The sequence below is a fragment of the Sebastes fasciatus genome, chromosome 23 (assembly GCF_043250625.1).
Source record: "Sebastes fasciatus isolate fSebFas1 chromosome 23, fSebFas1.pri, whole genome shotgun sequence".
Lineage (NCBI taxonomy): Eukaryota > Metazoa > Chordata > Actinopteri > Perciformes > Sebastidae > Sebastes > Sebastes fasciatus.
This window is the reverse complement of record NC_133817.1, coordinates 1342087-1360135: the sequence shown is the minus strand read 5'-3', so window position 1 is coordinate 1360135 and position 18049 is coordinate 1342087. Positions and strand designations below refer to the sequence as shown.

The window sequence follows — 18049 nt, the reverse complement described above, 5'->3', positions numbered from 1 at the left end:
AGAAGTGACAGCATGTTTATTTATATTGTAAATGTTGAGATTCTATTCTCCGTTCATATCACCACCGACAGGCAGTCACTGTTTACCGTCATGACGCTGCCACCTCGTGGTTTCCTGGCGCGCCCTCACAACATGAGCGTACATGAGCAAGTTGCAGTATTTTTTCCTCCCATCATGTTATATAGCCTCCAGAATAATATCAATGATTTAAAAGTGGCCAAAGAGAGCTGATTATGTCCTTTACTGATTCACAGTCACTTTGGGCAGCTTAGTTTGAGTTAGTTTGGTTTGAACTGAGGTTAGAAGTGGTCTAAATATTGAGGTAGACCAGCAGTCTGAGACACACAGCAGGTAACTCTGGTGTTCTTGATGTTCATTTTTAATGTCAACATGTTTTCTGCCACTTTCTACTGTCAACTATCAAATGAAGACATGAATTCAAATATTCTAAAAACAGAAGTGGTACAAATCTACATTTGACCATTTCATGTCAGCAGATAGTTTTATACCAGAGATGTTTGTTCTTGACCTTCAGAAACAAGATGTGGTGCAGAGAATCTAAACTCAAAGGTCCACTTACAAATAGTCCAAAGCTTTCAACTGAAAGCTCTGGATCATTAGTAAGTGGACCTTTGAGCAGATGTTTCCTCCACCAAATTTTACACATGTAGTGAAAGAACAAACTCAAACCATCAACACATATGATCAAGGTGAGCAAATACTTTCTACAGATGCCTTTTCACCACATGTTGCACAGTTCTGATGTGCACTGATTCAAGATGACACCCAGTAGGTCCTAACAGCTGATTCTAGGAGGAGTCAAACCAACAACAGATTTAGAGGACCAATGGGAGAAACTGAATGACTCATTTGAAGCTCATTCTTATAGATTTTGAATAGTCACAGATCTTTAGATCATTTCACAGTTTTGAATGAAACATTACATTAAATGAAAACATGATTTAAATTGATGATAAATTGTGAAATGGAGGTTCTCAGGTGTTTTGTTACAGAAATACAATCAGTAGTTTGTGGCTATAAAACCCAGACTAAGATCCATCTGAGGTTGAAACAGTATCTGCACTAATAGTCCTGCATCAGGAATATAAATCTGTTAGCAGAACATTTAGTCTTCATCCTCAATGCATCATCATCCATCAGGTCAGCTTACAGTAGAAACAGTCTCTTACTTTGACTCTGAGGGTCCAGGTTCATTACTGACGTTCAGAATAGCACCTTTGGACCGATCACTCTTCATAGACAGACAGCTGGGTACTGGAGACTCTGCTCTCGGTCTGGACTGAACTCTGCAAACACCAAGATGATTTTATTCACATCACATGAATCCTTGATAAACTCTCTGATGACAAAGACATTTCAGTAGCTCTAAACACACAAACTACTGCTACTGTCAATAATGTGCTTTAAAGTTTGTATTAGTCCTCTTAGATTACAGCTGTTCTGGGTGACTGACAGCTGTCACAGATACGAAGAGGAAGAATGCTCAGATTCATTATTTCTGTCACAAAAAGTTTGTTAAACTTCAGTTAAATACATTTTAGTAGAAATTTTAAAATAGAAAAACAAAATCAACAGAAAATTGGTAGAGGAAAGAGAAAATTAGTTTATAAATGAGTTAGTAGCAGCTCTCTTACTTTGACTCTGAGGGTTCAGGTTCATTACTGAAGTTCAGAGGAAGACCTTTAGACCCGTCACTCTTCATAGACAGACGACCGGAGACTAGAGACTCTGCTCTGTCCTCCTCTTCCTCCATCTTCTGATCTGAAGTCCGTCTGAGAGGTTAAACAGAAACACTGACTGTGAGCATGTAACGGAAACAAGTTAGAACAGGAAGTCACACACACACACACACACACACACACACACACACACACACACACACAGTATAATGAAACCAGCCAGCGCTCCACCTGGTCACTTCTCTTTAACTCTCTGCTTGTTTTCTTGGCTTACAGCAGGTTTAATGAGGATTATTCAGCCAGTCATGACTTTGTGTTCACAGAAGAATCAAACTGTTGAGTTCATTCTAACATTTCTCTCCTCTACAGTCCACAGGGAGGAAACTGACTCAGACACTTTGAGAGTGAAGTAATACAATGTTGGATTAACACTCACCCTGCTTCTGTCTTCAGTCTTCAGTCTTCAGTCTTCAGTCTTCAGTCTTCTGCTCCGTTGACTCAAAATGGAGTCAAACACTTTAACAGAGAGGCTTCTCTTCCTGTTCATGTACCTGGATCAACTGGTCGATGGGGCTCCTCCCCTCTCCATTTACAGGAAATCAGCTGAGTTTATCTGTGTGTGTGTGTGCGTGCGTGCGTGCGTGCGTGCGTGCGTGTGTGTGTGTGCTTTTTAATGTGATGTGTTTATGAGTGTCATGACCCGGCTCATGAGCCATGACAAGAGAGGTGTACAAGTTTATTATTAAACATACAATAACCAATCAATGCATGAATGAATGAATCAGTGTGATCAGTGTGTCAGCAGATGGATGAGTGGTTGTGTGGTGAATGAAGGGTGTAAAACCTGATCTAGTAACACAGCCGAAGCAACCAAACAAGAACATGGTGGTGTAGGAATGGAGAGATCTCAGCTTCATCTTTAAATCATGTTCATAAATCTATTTAGTATAAAACTGAAGTTGTTTTTTTCTGTTTTGTTTTCTTTTAAAGATTTATACAAATAAAATTCTTCTGAATATCAGGATGAAAAATAAAAAATAAAAAAATCATTTCAGCCGTTTTCCTGCGTTGCAACTGTGCAACTCTTTTTCATAATCCAAACACAGATGGTATCCAGAGATGACACATCTTATTGCTCAGTTAGTACAATGTGAAGCACAATTTTAAAATGTATTATATGATCATATGAGTTACATTTCTTTATCTTGATGTTTATTCTGATATCATACTAAAGGTGTGAACGTTTCACTGTGTTTTACAGAAAAAGAGCAAGGACGTGCTGGATTTAGAAATACAATCACAATTTGGTAAAGTGATTAAAATGTGTTTTTATTTAGCAGCAGATGTTCAGAAGAGTCTTTGTGGAGTCTTTAAAACAGCTCTAAGTGTTGCTGATGAAGGACTTTATCAGAGAATAGTCTGCTTAGCTCTGTGACTGGAGTTTAAAGGTCAGACATGAGAGGCACAAACTGGAGCTACTGGGACTGTAACGTCTACTAGAACAGGGGTTCTCAACCTTTTGCAACTGAAGGCCCACTTGTGATTGTCAAAACATTTCCGAGGATCACCTTCCCAAATCAATGAGTAAAAAACCTAACATGTTTATACAACAGATAATAAAGTGGGCTGTAGATATGTGTTATGCCACTGTCAGCTGTAATGACCAAAATACATATTCTGCTTACCCTCAGTGAGACACTCGGGCTTGCCTCTGGGAAATGATGAGATGAAGTGGTGGTGGGATGGGTGAGAGGCTGACACGCAGAGTAGCATTCAAAGTTGCTTTCAGTTTGTTCCTTGCCTTTGATTTGGTGACAGTCACAATGGAAAACCCTGACTCACATAAATAGGTGGTGGTGAAAGGCAACAGAAATGTGATTGCCCGTTTTGACAGAGAGGGATATTGACTGGCAGCCAGTATCCAGAATGAAGCAAGGTCTACTTGTGTGAGCTGAAGCTTCAGGCTGCTGTCTGCTGATAGTTCCATCAGTTCATTTTCCAACACAGTGGAGAGAGCTATGTCTTCTGAAGCAGGATCCACAGAGAAAGGGTCCAAAATCCAAAGGTTTCCATCTCGTGCATCTTCTGGGAAGTAGTCTGTAAACTTTCCTGACAACTGAGTCAAATGCTGGGTTATAACACTGGATATGTTGACATGAGGAGTGGCTTCCAAAGTTTCACTGAGGAGTGAAAACACGTCAAATCGTCCCTCCTTGACTCTTCTGTTCCACAGAAGACGTTTTTTCTTGAAGCCCTCAATTTTGTCTGAAACCAAAAACACTGTGCTGTTTCTGCCTTGCATTGATATATTGAGCTGATTTAACTGGTCAGATAGATCTGATAAGTAGGCCAGTTTTGCACAAAAGTTCCCATCTGTTCTGTTAAGTGGAACTATAGTGGGGTTGCCACCGAGAGGGGACGGAGGTGCGGTGATGCCACCGAGAGGGGACGGAGGTGCGGGGTTGCCACCGAGAGGGGACGGAGGTGCGGTGATGCCACCGAGAGGGGACGGAGGTGCGGTGTTGCCACCGAGAGGGGACGGAGGTGCGGTGATGCCACCGAGAGGGGACGGAGGTGCGGTGTTGCCACCGAGAGGGGACGGAGGTGCGGTGATGCCACCGAGAGGGGACGGAGGTGCGGTGTTGCCACCGAGAGGGGACGGAGGTGCGGTGTTGCCACCGAGAGGGGACGGAGGTGCGGTGTTGCCACCGAGAGGGGACGGAGGTGCGGTGTTGCCACCGAGAGGGGACGGAGGCGCCACGGTGCAGCAGTTTGACTTCACCAATGCTAACGAATGGCCGAGATGGATGAAGCGCTATGAACGCTACAGAATAGCAACTGAATTGGACAACAAGTGAATGCTTTCATGTATGCTGCTGGAGACGACGCAGAAGATATCTTAAACGTGCTGCCGCTCACAGAGGAGCAGAAAAAGTCATACGATGCTGTTACGCGGGCTTTTACGGCGCATTGCGTGAGCAAGCGGAACGTCATCTTTGAAAGAGCAAATCAAAATCAAATCAAATCAATTTATTTTTGTATAGCGTCAAATCACAACAGAAGTTATCTCAAGACGCTTTATATGTAGAGCAGGTCTATGACCGTACACCATAGTTTTGAGACCCAACAGGATCCACCAAGCGCACTGTGGCCAGGAAAAACTCCCCGATTACTGGGAAGAAACCTGGAGCAGAACCGGGCGCAGGGCGGGCGGCCATCTGCCGAGACCGGCTGGGGGGACAGATAGATAGAGTGAGAGAGAGAGAGAGAGATAGAGAGAGAGAGATATAGAAGCAGCCACAATAGCAGTCTAGCAGCTGTAATAACTAATACAAGTAGGGCTGATAACACAAAACCAATAGTGGTGGATGGAAAGAGTGATAATACAACTATCGGAAAGCCAGCACTGTCCAGCATCTCTCCTCAGTACGTCCATGTGTATTGGTGTGGGACGTCCCTGCGATCGATGCCCGTGCATTGGTTCCTGCAGCATCAGCATGCTTGCTGGGAGCTCTTGATGTCTTTGGCAGTGATTGAGAAGTGTTATTCTCCAGGCTGCCACATTGTCATTAGGTGTTGGAAATCCCTCGTTAGCATTGGTAGTCCCTCGTACAGACGTAGTTAATTAGGGATGGTAGCAGTTGGTGTCAAGCAGGCACCGACGCGGCAGCAGATGCAGCCACAATACCGGAGACCACCAAGATCCAGGTGAAACCCTGCTCCAAGTGTACCCATGCTCCAGGTATAACCTCGCTCCCTGGTGTGATCCCGCTCCAGGTATGACCTCACTCCAGGTGTGACCCCGCTCCACGGTTAGCTGCGAGACAAGGAGGCACAAGGACTCCCGGGAAGGAATGAAGTTAGTAACAACATGGACATGGGACATGAGTATATACAGAAGGAGAGGGGAGCTCAGTGTGTCATAGGAAGTTCCTTATGACAGTGTGTCATAGGAAGTCCCCCGGCAGTCTATGCCTATAGCAGCTTAAGTATAAGCGTTATCAAAGAGGAAAGTCTTTAGCCTACTCTTAAATGTAGAGACGGTGTCTGCCTCCCGGACTGAAACTGGGAGCTGGTTCCAGAGAAGAGGAGCTTGATAGCTGAAGGCTCTGGCTCCCATTCTACTTTTGGAGACTCTAGGAACCTCAAGTAACCCTGCATTCTGTGAGCGCAGTGCTCTAGTGGGGTAGTAGGGTACTATGAGCTCTTTAAGATATGATGGGGCCTGACCGTTTAGCGCTTTGTAGGTGAGGAGGACGATTTTAAAATCTATTCTGGATTTTACAGGCAGCCAGTGCAGAGAAGCTAATACAGGCGTAATATGATCTCTTTTTCTAGTTCTAGTCAGTACACGTGCTGCAGCATTCTGGATCAACTGGAGAGTCTTAAGAGACTTATTGGAGCAGCCTGATAATAGGGAATTGCAGTAATCGAGTCTAGAGGTAACAAATGCATGGACTAATTTTTCTGCATCATTTTGACACAGGATGTGCCTGATCTTCGCAATGTTACGTAGATGAAAGAAGGCAGTCCGTGAGGTTTGTTTAATGTGAGAGTTAAAGGACATATCCTGGTCGAAGACAACTCCCAGATTCCTTACGGTGGTGCTGGAGGCCAGGGCAATGCCATCTAAAGTAACTATATCATTAGATAATTTGTTTCGGAGGTGCTCAGGGCCTAGTACAATAACTTCAGTTTTGTCTGAGTTTAACATCAGGAAATTGCAGGTCATCCAGGTTTTTATGTCCTTAAGGCATGCTTGAAGTTTAGTTAACTGGTTTGTTTCGTCTGGCTTGATTGATAGATATAATTGAGTATCATCTGCATAACAATGAAAGTTTATGGAGTGTTTTCTAATAACATTGCCTAAGGGAAGCATATATAAGGTAAATAGAATTGGTCCAAGTACAGAACCCTGTGGAACTCCGTGACTAACTTTGGCGTACATGGAGGACTCATCGTTGACATGTACAAACTGAGATCGATCTGATAAATAGGACTTAAACCAACTTAGTGCAGTTCCTTTAATGCCAATTAAATGTTCCAGTCTTTGTAATAGGATGTCATGGTCAATGGTGTCGAAAGCAGCACTGAGATCTAGCAAGACAAGTACAGAGACAAGTCCTTTGTCCGATGCCATTAGAAGGTCATTTGTAATTTTCACTAGTGCTGTCTCTGTGCTATGGTGCACTCTAAATCCTGACTGATAATCTTCGAATAAATGATTGTTCTGTAGAAAGTCACACAGCTGACTGGCAACTACTTTCTCGAGTATTTTGGAGGTAAAGGGAAGGTTAGATATAGGTCTATAGTTGGCTAGGACCTCTGGATCAAGAGTGGGTTTTTTAAGAAGAGGTTTAATTACAGCTACTTTAAAGGACTGTGGTACATAGCCTGTTAGTAAAGACACATTGATCATATCCAGTAAAGAGGTGCTAACTAGAGGTACAACTTCTTTAAGCAGTTTAGTTGGGATAGGGTCTAGGAGACAGGTAGATGATTTAGATGAGGAGATCAGTGAGGTTAATCTGTGGAGATCGATAGGAGAAAAGCAGTCTAAATATATATCAGGTTGTACAGCTGTTTCTAAGGTTCCTAAGTTTGAGGATAAATTGGTACCAGTTGACGGTAGGAGGTGATTAATTTTGTCTCTAATAATTATGATTTTATCATTAAAGAAACTCATGAAGTCACTACTACTGAGGGTTGTAGGAATACATGGCTCAATAGAGCTGTGACTTTCTGTCAGCCTGGCTACAGTGCTGAATAGAAACCTGGGGTTGTTCTTATTTTTCTCTATTAATGATGAGTAATGGGCTGCTCTGGCATCACAGAGAGCCTTCCTATATGTTTTAAGACTATCTTGCCAGACTAAATGAGATTCTTCCTGTTTGGTGGAACGCCATATCCTTTCCAGTTTCCTCGATGCTTGCTTTAATTTGCGTGTTTGAGGGTTATACCATGGAGCTGACTTCCTTTGTTTTACTAACTTCTTTTTTAGAGGGGCAACAGAATCAAGTGTGACTCGCAGTGAGTCTGTAGCACTATCTACAAGATGATCAATTTGGGTAGGGCTAAAATTAACATACGAGTCCTCTGTTATATTGAGACATGGTATTGAATTTAATGCTGATGGAATCGCTTCCTTAAATTTAGCTACAACACTATCGGATAGACATCTAGTGTACACACTTTTATCTGATGGTGTATAGTCTAGTAATAAGAATTCAAAAGTGATTAAATAATGGTCTGATAAAAGAGAGTTCTGTGGAAAAACAATTAAATGTTCAATTTCAACGCCATATGACATAACAAGGTCGAGGGTGTGGTTAAAGCGGTGAGTGGGCTTATGCACGTTCTGCGAGAAACCAATTGAATCTAATAAAGAGATAAACGCAGTACTGAGGCCATCATTATCAACGTCCACATGAATATTAAAATCACCTACTATAATGACTTTATCTGTTTTCAGGACTAAGCTTGATAGAAACTCTGAGAATTCAGATAGAAATTCAGAATATGGGCCTGGAGCGCGGTACACTATAACAAATAAAATTGGCTGTAGTGCTTTCCAGGTTGGGTGTGAAAGACTAAGAACAAGGCTTTCAAATGAGTTATAATTTAGTTTAGTTTTAGGGTTTATTAATAGGCTCGAGTCGAAGATGGCTGCAACTCCACCTCCTCGGCCGGTGTCTCGAGGAATGTGAGTATTAATATGACTCGGGGGAGTGGATTCGTTTAGGCTGACATATTCTTCCTGACACAGCCAGGTTTCAGTAAGACAAAATAAATCAATGTGATTATCTGATATTAAATCATTTACTAGTAGAGCTTTAGATGACAGAGATCTGATATTTAAGAGTCCACATTTAATTCTCCTGTTTTGTTGCTTTATTGCAGTGCTAGTGTTAGATTGTATTAGATTATTATGTTTAACTCCTCTTCTGTTTACTTTTGATTTAATTAATTTAGGTGGGGCAGACACAGTCTCAGTTAGGTTTGGGGTTAAGCTATGGGTGGGTAACTGCTCTAATGGAAGCGCAGAGAAGTGTGTAAGACTACCGCTCTGCGTCCTGGAATGACCCCTGGTTTGTCATGGATTTGTTCCACCAACAATCTTGGTCAGATTTCTGGATAAGAGAGCCGCACCATCCAAAGTAGGATGAATGCCGTCTCTCCTAATCAGACCAGGAATTCCCCAGAAAGGGTTCCAATTGTCAATGAAGCCCACATCGTTTGCTGGACACCACCACGACAGCCAGCTGTGGAATGACTTCATGCGGCTATACATGTCGTCACTGGTCAAGTTGGGGAGGGGACCAGAGAAAACTACGGAGTCCGACATTGTTTTTGCGTATGCACACACCGATTGGACATTAACTTTAGTGACCTCCGATCGACGTAACCGGGTGTCATTACCGCCGACGTGAATAACAATCTTACTGTATTTACGTTTATCCTTAGCCAGCAGTTTCAAAACAGATTCAATGTCGCCCGCTCTGGCCCCCGGGATGCAATTAACTATGGCAGCTGACTTCGCTAACTTCACGTTCCGCAAAATGGAGCTGCCGATAACCAGAGTTGGTTTCTCAGCGGGTGTGTCGCTGAGTGAGGAATATCTGTTAGAAACGTGAAGTGGTTGGTGGTTAACCGTGGGCTTCAGGGTATGACTATGCTTCCTTCGGACAGTCACCCAGCCTCCCGGCTGCTCGGGGGTTGCCGGGGGACGGCTAGCAGAAGCTAAGCTTGGCCGGTCTGCACCGGCTAGGGGCTGGCTAACTACAGAAGAAGCTAAAGCTAAAGTGCAGAACCGGGCTTCTAACTCGCTAACCCTCGCCTCCAATGCAGCGAATGCACTACACCTAATACATGTACCATTAGCTCTAAAGGAGGCAGAGGAATAACTAAACATAAGACACACAGAGCAGGGGAGAGCAGGAGAAGGAGAGAGAACAGGAGAGCAGGGGAGAGGAGAAGCCATCGCTAACGGCTAAGCTACTGCTAAGCTACTGTTATGCTACGGTACGATAGCCCAGCTAGCGTTAGCCGAGCTGAAAATGTGTGGTTAAGTCTCTAAAGAGGAGTGAGGTGTGAGTGCTTAAGCAGAACTAGTGTAGATATAAATGTAGCGGGTAATTATCCGCTGTAATGAAGAGTATATAACTATATTGCCCTGGATGTGCTAGAGCAGCTACAGAACACAGCAGCACACAGAAAGACAGGCAACCGGAAATGAGGCAACCGGAAATGAGGCAATACGCTTACCGTAAGCGAGCACGCTTCAACCGGAGGAGTCAAGAGCCGGGTGAGAGCTGGAGGCTTTCATAACGGCGGTACATACACTGTGAGCTCAGGGCTCTGAGAGACCAGTTAATCAGGGACCGAGTTGGTGTCGGCATAAGAGATGCTAAGCTGATTTGACATTGGGAAAGGCCATGACGAGAGGGAGGCAGAGTGCAGCGGTGAAAAAGCAACAGCCTGTGCTGCGGGGGACAGAGCAGACGACAGGACATGTGGAGGCTGTACACAAAAAGTACAATAAGGTACCAAGGACGGTGAAAGGAAAAACTGACACACCGTCATCAGGATGCAGCAGGTGTGGACAAATGAAAAAACATTTCTGGAAAGACTGCCCTGCTCAGGATGCCGAGTGTAGGAAGTGTCATAAAAAAGGACACTTTGCAAAGAAATGCAGGTCAAGCGGCGGCATCACAGATGTACAGACAGGGAGCAATGAGGAGGATTTTGCTTTCCTGGGAGAAATGTGCTCTGATGAGGAGGAGGAGTGGATGGAACTGTTGCAGCTGAACAGGGAAAATACTGTTTTTAAACTGGATACTGGAGCCACTGTTACAGCAATCCCAAGCAGCACCTACTCCATCAAAAGTCACGGGACACTGCAGCCGCCAGGAAAAGTGCTGTATGGACCAGGAAATCACAAACTGGACGTTAAAGGACGTTTCAAAGGCAAGTTGAACTTTGAAAGTAAAACAACAGAACAGGACATTTATGTTGTTGTTGGGCTGTCCAAGCCACTACTGGGTCTTCCTGCATTAAAAGCTCTTGCCCTGATAAAGCGTGTCTGCACAGTGCAGGCACATCAGGAGGATTTTAAAGCGCAGTACCCCGCAGTGTTTTCCGGTTTGGGGAAATTAAAGGAGCCCTACAAGATCGAGCTGGAGCCAGGGGCGGTTCCATACGCTCTGTCATCGCCACGTCGGGTGCCCCTGCCCATGCATGATAAAGTGAGAGCAGAACTGAATCGCATGGAGGACATGGGAGTGATCTCCAAAGTGACCCAACCCACACCATGGTGCGCTGGTATGGTTGTGGCACCGAAGGCGCAGCCAGGAAAGATACGGCTGTGTGTGGATCTAACACACCTGAACAAGTGGGTGCGGCGAGAGAGACACATACTCCCAGCAGTCGACCACACACTAGCCATGTTGGCTGGGGCGAAAGTCTTCACGAAGCTGGATGCCACTTCCGGCTTCTGGCAAATCCCCTTGTCAGAGGAGAGCTCGCTCCTCACAACATTCATCACCCCATCCGGACGCTACGCATTCAACCGACTGCCGTTCGGGATCTCATCGGCCCCAAAGCAACTCCAGCGTCGCATGTCACTGATGCTGGAGGGTTGCGACGGAGTCGTGTGTCATGCGGACGACATTGTCGTGTACGGAGAGGACATGCAGCAACACAACGAGAGACTGCACCAGGTCCTGATGAGGTTGGAAAAAGAGGGACTCACGCTAAATGAAAAATGCGTGTTCGCCAAAGACGGCATCATGTTCTTGGGTCACCGTGTCACAGCAGATGGCGTGACACCCGATCCAGACAAGGTTAGAGCTATTATGGAGATGCCTGAACCTACCGGGGTCGAAGGAGTAAGGAGAGTGATGGGGATGGCCAACTATCTGGGCAAGTTTCTACCCCACCTTGCATCATACACGCGACCAATCAAAGATCTGCTCAATGAGAAAAATGAGTGGTGCTGGGAGGCGCCACAAAAAGAGTCATTTCAGAGACTGAAAAATGAGCTGAGTTCACCACGAGTGCTAGCTCCATACTCACCGATAGCAGAGACATGCGTATCAGCTGATGCCTCGTCCTATGGCTTAGGGGGGGTCCTGAATCAACGACAAACAGATGGGACATGGAGACCAATTGTGTTCATCTCCAGAGGTCTCTCCGAGGCTGAAAAACATTATGCACAGATCGAAAAAGAGGCTTTGGCAGCTACATGGGCATGTGAGCGCCTGTCACCCTATCTGCTGGGACTGCAGTTCCAACTAGAGACGGATCATAAGCCTCTAGTGCCACTGCTGAGTACAAAGGCACTAGATGAGCTCCCGCCCAGAGTGCTGAGGTTTCGACTGAGGCTGATGAAGTTCACCTTGGACATCGTGCATGTGCCCGGTAAACGCTTGATAACAGCGGACACGTTATCAAGAGCCCCGGTGAAACACATGTTCACACAAGATGAAAAAGACAATGAGGCAGAAGTCAAAGTGTTTGTGGACGCTGTCGTCCATAGCCTTCCTGCTACAGAGGCAAGATTAAAGGGAATCCAAGAGAAACAGGCAGCTGACCCTACATGTGCAAAGCTCATCGAGTACTGTCAGACTGAGTGGCCTGAGAAACACGCCCTCCCTCCTGAGCTGGGGCCATACTGGCCTGAAAGAGAAACCCTCACAACTCCTCATGGGGAGACAGCTGCGTACCACCATACCACAGCTCCCAGCGAGTCTTCATCCCCGCTGGCCGAATATCAGAGGGTTCAGGAAGTCAGAGAAGCGCGCAAAGGAGAACCAACGACGCAACTACAACCTGCGGCACAGAGCCCGCCCTCTGCCACCACTGCAGGCTGGCCAAAATGTATGGCTGGCAAAAGAGAAAAGACCAGGGACAGTTGTTCAACATGCCACAACACCCAGATCTTATATTATTGACACTGATGAAGGACAGGTCAGGAGAAACCGCACACAGGTTCACACAGTAAACCATCCACAAGTGCAGTCAACACCACCTGATACACCTGTCACACCCGCAGAGCCAGTTAACACAGAGACACACACTCAAGAAACAAACACACAATACGTGACTAGCTCAGGCCGAGTGTCACGCCCACCTGTGCGTATGGACTTGTAAGTGAGTTACTGGGTGGGGGGGGGAAAGAAAAGGGAAAATTGTTGGAAATAAATGTTTTCTATTTTCTGTTTAGGAATGTTAGAAAAATGTTTATTAAGGTTAGAAAAATGTGATAAGACATTCTAGGTGTTTCAGAGGTTAATGTCTGAGTTTAGTGCTAAGATACCTGTAAGAGGATGTTATTACAGCAGAGTTGAAGATGTTAAAAGAGGGTGGTGTTCTTACTTAAAAGGGGAGGTGTTCTGTTAAGTGGAACTATAGTGAGGTTACATTAGAGGATGTTACACGGACCTTCTATGTGTGAACACTTCCGGGTCATGATAATAAACGGACTACGTTACTACACCGTTGAGCCGACTCGCTGTCTACTTAATCTGCACTCTCACACACAGTAACGTAACATACATATACATATACATATATATATATGTATATATAAATATATATATATATACACTGTCAACTTTCATTTACTGTGTGAGATGTTAAAGAGGTTCTGTTGAATACTAATATGACAGAATAGCTGCAGTCTCATCTTTACTACGATGATGAGTTCACTGTCCAGAGCAGTAACAGATATTAGTTCATCTTAAAATGTGGACAGAAAACCACAGAAACATGTTGAAGTTTTAAAAAGTGAAAGTGTCCGTTAACACTAACGTTAGCTACGTTTCTTTGTTGATATCACAAAGTTAGATAACTTATTTTAAAATGAGTTAACTCAAAATACTTAAACATTGATGGAATAAATAAACTTGTTTTGTCTTCAAAAAGAAAGAAACTAGAATTCCCGCCTCACGGTTGTCTGCCTCCCCCAACCAGTCAAGTTACAGTTTACATCCACGTCTGTCCAAAATGTCATCACTTCATCATTTCATCATAATTAACATCTGTGTGAAAGTGTCATAATTAGCAGATGAATTCTTGAGTCATGGCCAAAAATGTGTTTTCTGAGGACACAGTGACCTTTGACCTTTGACCAGCAAACTCTAATCAGGTCATACTTGAGTCCAAGTGGACGTTTGTGAAACTTGTGTGCCGAGTTTAATTTCAAATCCAGTTTCCATCATTTTAAATCCAGTTTAACTACATCATGATGACACTTAACCTTTACAACACCAAGTCAGTCAGGAAGAAAGCATTCACAGCATCAGTTCAGTGTTCACTGCATCCATTCTGATAAACCTCCTTTGTGCTAAAACAGAGGGAACGGTGACATCTGCTGGCAGAAAGCAGCTCCAGCAGGAACAACAGAACATGAACGGTGGTGAGAACGACCGCTTCAACACGGATTTCTGAGGGAAGAAGCTCCACGGGCGACTTTATGTGTCTGTGTTCAGTCATGTAACGTGAAAACTGGCAGAGTCACACATGAAACTGGAATCCTCCTGTACGGACATGATTAGTGAATATAAAATCTAGAGTACGCATGTTAATCAGTTCTGTTTGTTTATTTGACATCAAACATATTAAATATGAAGGAGCTGACTTTACACCTAAATCCAGACGTAATCTGTTTGTAGTCAGTTGAGAAACTGAAGTGAAGCCTCGACTGAATTCAGAGTTTATCTCATTCTTTCTGTTTGTTACAAGCAAATATTTATCTTCTATAATATGAGAAATGGCTGGTATTGGTTTTAATCATGGATGTAGAAAGAGAACTGGATCCATGTGCAATTCTATTCATTGTGTGCAATATACTCACTGTTGTTTACAGTATGGTTATATAATTCACTTTTTTTTATATTACATTCATGATCCAGATGCAATGTAGTGTTATTCTGCTGTGCATTTAGCCTGCGTATAGTCTGCATAACAATTAAATTCATCTTCAATAACAACTAGGCCTCTTCTAGAAGCTGACCTGGTGGATTGTGTTTAATAACTACTTTACCTGCATTATTATCCAACTCTGATTGTCTCTTTCCTTTTTAAACTTCTAAACAGATATTATTGTGATGTGCTTTTCTATGATGTTCATTCACTTTGATGACAAGGCACATTCAGGCTTTTACAGACTGTTGGAAGTGAGCAACTCATCTTTCTAACAACAGCTTTATCAGCTAATAGTAAATATCTGGGAGTTATTTATCTGATGGTTAGCATGCTGTCTGTGAACCTCTGGACCAGTGCTCTGATGAAGACAGGGTCCATGTTCCTCTTCTGCAGCTGGTTGAAAAGCATGTCCACCTGTGGCATGATCTTATGGAACAATGTCAGGAAAACACAGAAAGCCTCGTCTTCAAGCATCCTCACAAAGCCCCCTGAGTCTCTGGGGATGTGTGATGTTGCCTGCTGCATGATGAGGTTCAGCTGATGCACACAGCAAAATAAGGCATATTTAAAGCCAACAGAGGGCGCTGCATGCATACACAACATTTCTTTTTCTATTATCTGCTCCCTGGTTTAACATGCATTAATCATCCTCACCAGTCAGCTTTCTTCAGACTGTCCACGTTGGCTCCTTCCTGCAGAAGGTAGCTAACACAGGCCTGGTGGCTCATGGAAGCAGCTTCGTGCAGAGGCCTCTTGTAGTCGTTGTTGTGCAGCTCCACATCCATGCACACCTGCTTTATGAGATACTGCAGCATGTCCAGGTGTCCTCTCCTGGCAGCATAGTGCAGCAGGGTGTCCCCAGACCGACCGAAGTGTCTCCTGCTGACAGACTGAACCTCAGAGCTGCTCATCAGTCTCTGCAGAGAGTCAACCTGTCCATCCTGAGTGAGCTTCACCAGCTGCTTTAAAGTGTTCTCATCCATGCTGGTTAGAGGTTAAAGATTAAAGGTTAAAGGCTGCAGCACCAACTACAAAAAGACACTTTCTGGTCAAAATGACAGAAAATAGTCAAGCTGGAAAAAATAAATAAATAAATAAAATAAAATAAAATAAAATAATAAAATAAAAATTAATAATTATTATTAATAATAATAAAAATAATAATAATATTAATTAAATTCTCTCCATTATTTCTGTTGCCCTTAAGTAATTAATTAGAAGATTGTGTACTTTCTTAGATGTCTTTCCTAGCAGATTGTAATATTTCCATCATCTACTCCTGATATCAATTCCCTTCTTTCTTCGTCATATTTGTTGCACTCTATAAGAACATGTTTGACAGTTTCTGGTTTATTACAGTGCGTGCATAGTCCAGTTTGGTGCTTGCCTATTCTATGGAGTGTTTGGTTTAATCCTGTATGTCCTATTCTCAGACGGGTAATGACCATCTCTTCCACCAGCTCCTACATGTGTCTGAATACTGTACAGATGTCTCCCTGTGTCACTAAAGTCCCAGTATTCTTGCCAGGTTTTGTGCATGTAGTCCTAGTAGTTTTAACCTCTGCTTTACTTAACGGTATTTGTATGTCAATTAAGTGTCGTTTTAATGATTGTTTGGCCAATATATCTGCATTCTCATTTCCTTCCACCCCTATGTGTGCAGGAACCCAAAGGAAGGAGTGTGGATCATTCTGGCTAATAATTACTATATCCCAAAAAAAGAAAGAAAAGAAAAAGAAAACAAACAACCTCATATTTTTCCAATCATATTAATTAGTCTAAGATACTGAAATAATGTTCTATAACACTCATTTAGTGAGTTCTTTTGTAGAATATGTAATGGAAATTCTGTCAATATTCCGAGATGAGTCCTAATGAACGTTGAAATAAGGATCTCAAACAGATGAAATGTCTTTGTTGTATTTTATTCTTGCAAGAAGAGGCACTGGTTATACAGAGTCACACAAAGTCTGCAGAAGAGTGCACTGCAGGAGATTATTACAATGTGATTATATAGAAATCTACAACAGGGACTGTGAGAAAAGGAGTTGTTTTACTCAGACAGTGTCCCAGTAAAAGTCAACACTCAGTACTTTCCCACTACATGAGATGAAGAGCACACAGACAGGAACTCTCCACTGTTGCATAAAGAGACATCATTACATACAATGTCATTTTCCATTACAAATATCTATTAAATCAAAGTGTACTTTAATCTCTTTGAGGCCTTCTTTCTTCCTCATATCTCCCACAATGCAACATGACATGCTCCACCGTTTCCTCTTGTCCACAGTAATCACATCTACCTGTGTCATGTTTACCTGTCAGTCAGTTATCATGTCATATGCAGACGCTCTTCCTGAGGGCTCGGTTTTAATAGGGTAACTTTATTAACTTATTTAGAAATATGTGGAAGTAAACAGCAAAACTCCATCGTTCCACAGGGTGGAGCTGCGACACAAAGCAGAGCAGAGAGATCTATTTAAATGTGTTCATCTACAGTTATGTTGTCATGAACTGAACTATTCTGCAGAGGCACTTTGGGTTCAGAATATATGAATGAATAAAAAAAGACAAAATCAGATGCAGGTCCAGGTGGTGAACCTCTGTGGATCATCAGGACACGGCTGATCCTCTCAACACATCCACGTTTCTGATCACTCACTCACCCACCTCCATCTGATGAGAGAAGAAGAGAACAGAAGTCATGAATCAGTGTTTACAGAGACTCCCTTCATCAGCTGTCAGTCACTGATGCAGCACACAGTTCATTTATAAAACTATCATTAGCAGAACCAACCTCCATATCTCCGCTCACTACTCAATATCTCCAACAGGAACCGCAATTTATCTTCTAACTAATTCATCAGTGTGGTCGTTCCTAAAGTCTGCACCTCCTCTGGTCCTCACTCATTCCAGTGTGCTGCTCCTAGTGACTGGAAGGAGTTAATAAAGACACTAAACCTCCACACCCTCATCCCGTTACCCTCCTTTAATAGCTCTATGGGCAGACCACATCATGGTTACTAAATGTAACCACGGTTCTATGAAATAAGAGCCAGTGATCTGAGGCTTCAGTCAGACTGATCTCAGAGCTGTGACAGAGATGAACTGATCAATGAGAGAACAAAGACTTTCTGATCAGATTTGATGGTACGACAGTTTGATGGATGAGGACCACTGTCTCTATACATGTTGTGATGCTGTCAGCTGTAATCCAGCTTTATTTCCTGGAGACATGAACACAACAACAACATCTTCTTCACATCAACTCTAACACATGATCACAACAAGCTTCTGGCTGATCTGATTGGCTGACTGTTCTCTCTCTCTGTGTGTCACCGTTCTCCTCTCACAGCTTAACGGAGGAAACACATCACAACAATACTGCTGAAACCAGCATGGACCGACTCCGACCCTCT

The 18049-nt window shown here is 43.4% G+C and overlaps 2 protein-coding genes and 1 long non-coding RNA gene across 3 annotated transcripts in view; 1 reads left to right on the top strand and 2 right to left on the bottom strand.

Annotated features, from left to right (window-relative positions):
• LOC141761902 (uncharacterized) overlaps positions 1-2258 on the bottom strand; it is an 85341-nt gene extending 83083 nt beyond the window's left edge. The window contains exons 1-3 of the mRNA XM_074625567.1: positions 2137-2258; positions 1656-1793; positions 1191-1307 (exon numbers count right to left, since the gene is read on the bottom strand). Coding sequence (XP_074481668.1) covers positions 1191-1307; positions 1656-1774 — 236 coding nt within the window. The 5' untranslated portion in view covers positions 1775-1793; positions 2137-2258. The remainder of the gene's footprint in view (positions 1-1190; positions 1308-1655; positions 1794-2136) is intronic.
• LOC141761945 (uncharacterized) overlaps positions 1-18049 on the top strand; it is a 52744-nt gene that overhangs the window by 27152 nt on the left and 7543 nt on the right. The gene's annotated exons all lie outside the window — the stretch shown is intronic.
• Positions 15025-18049, bottom strand: LOC141761938 (ankyrin repeat domain-containing protein 16-like). The gene is made up of 2 exons (XM_074625634.1): positions 15282-18049; positions 15025-15164 (listed from the first exon to the last, which is right to left on the bottom strand). Exons 1-2 carry the CDS (start codon positions 15608-15610, stop codon positions 15161-15163), a joined length of 333 nt encoding a protein of 110 aa, XP_074481735.1. The 5' UTR covers positions 15611-18049; the 3' UTR covers positions 15025-15160.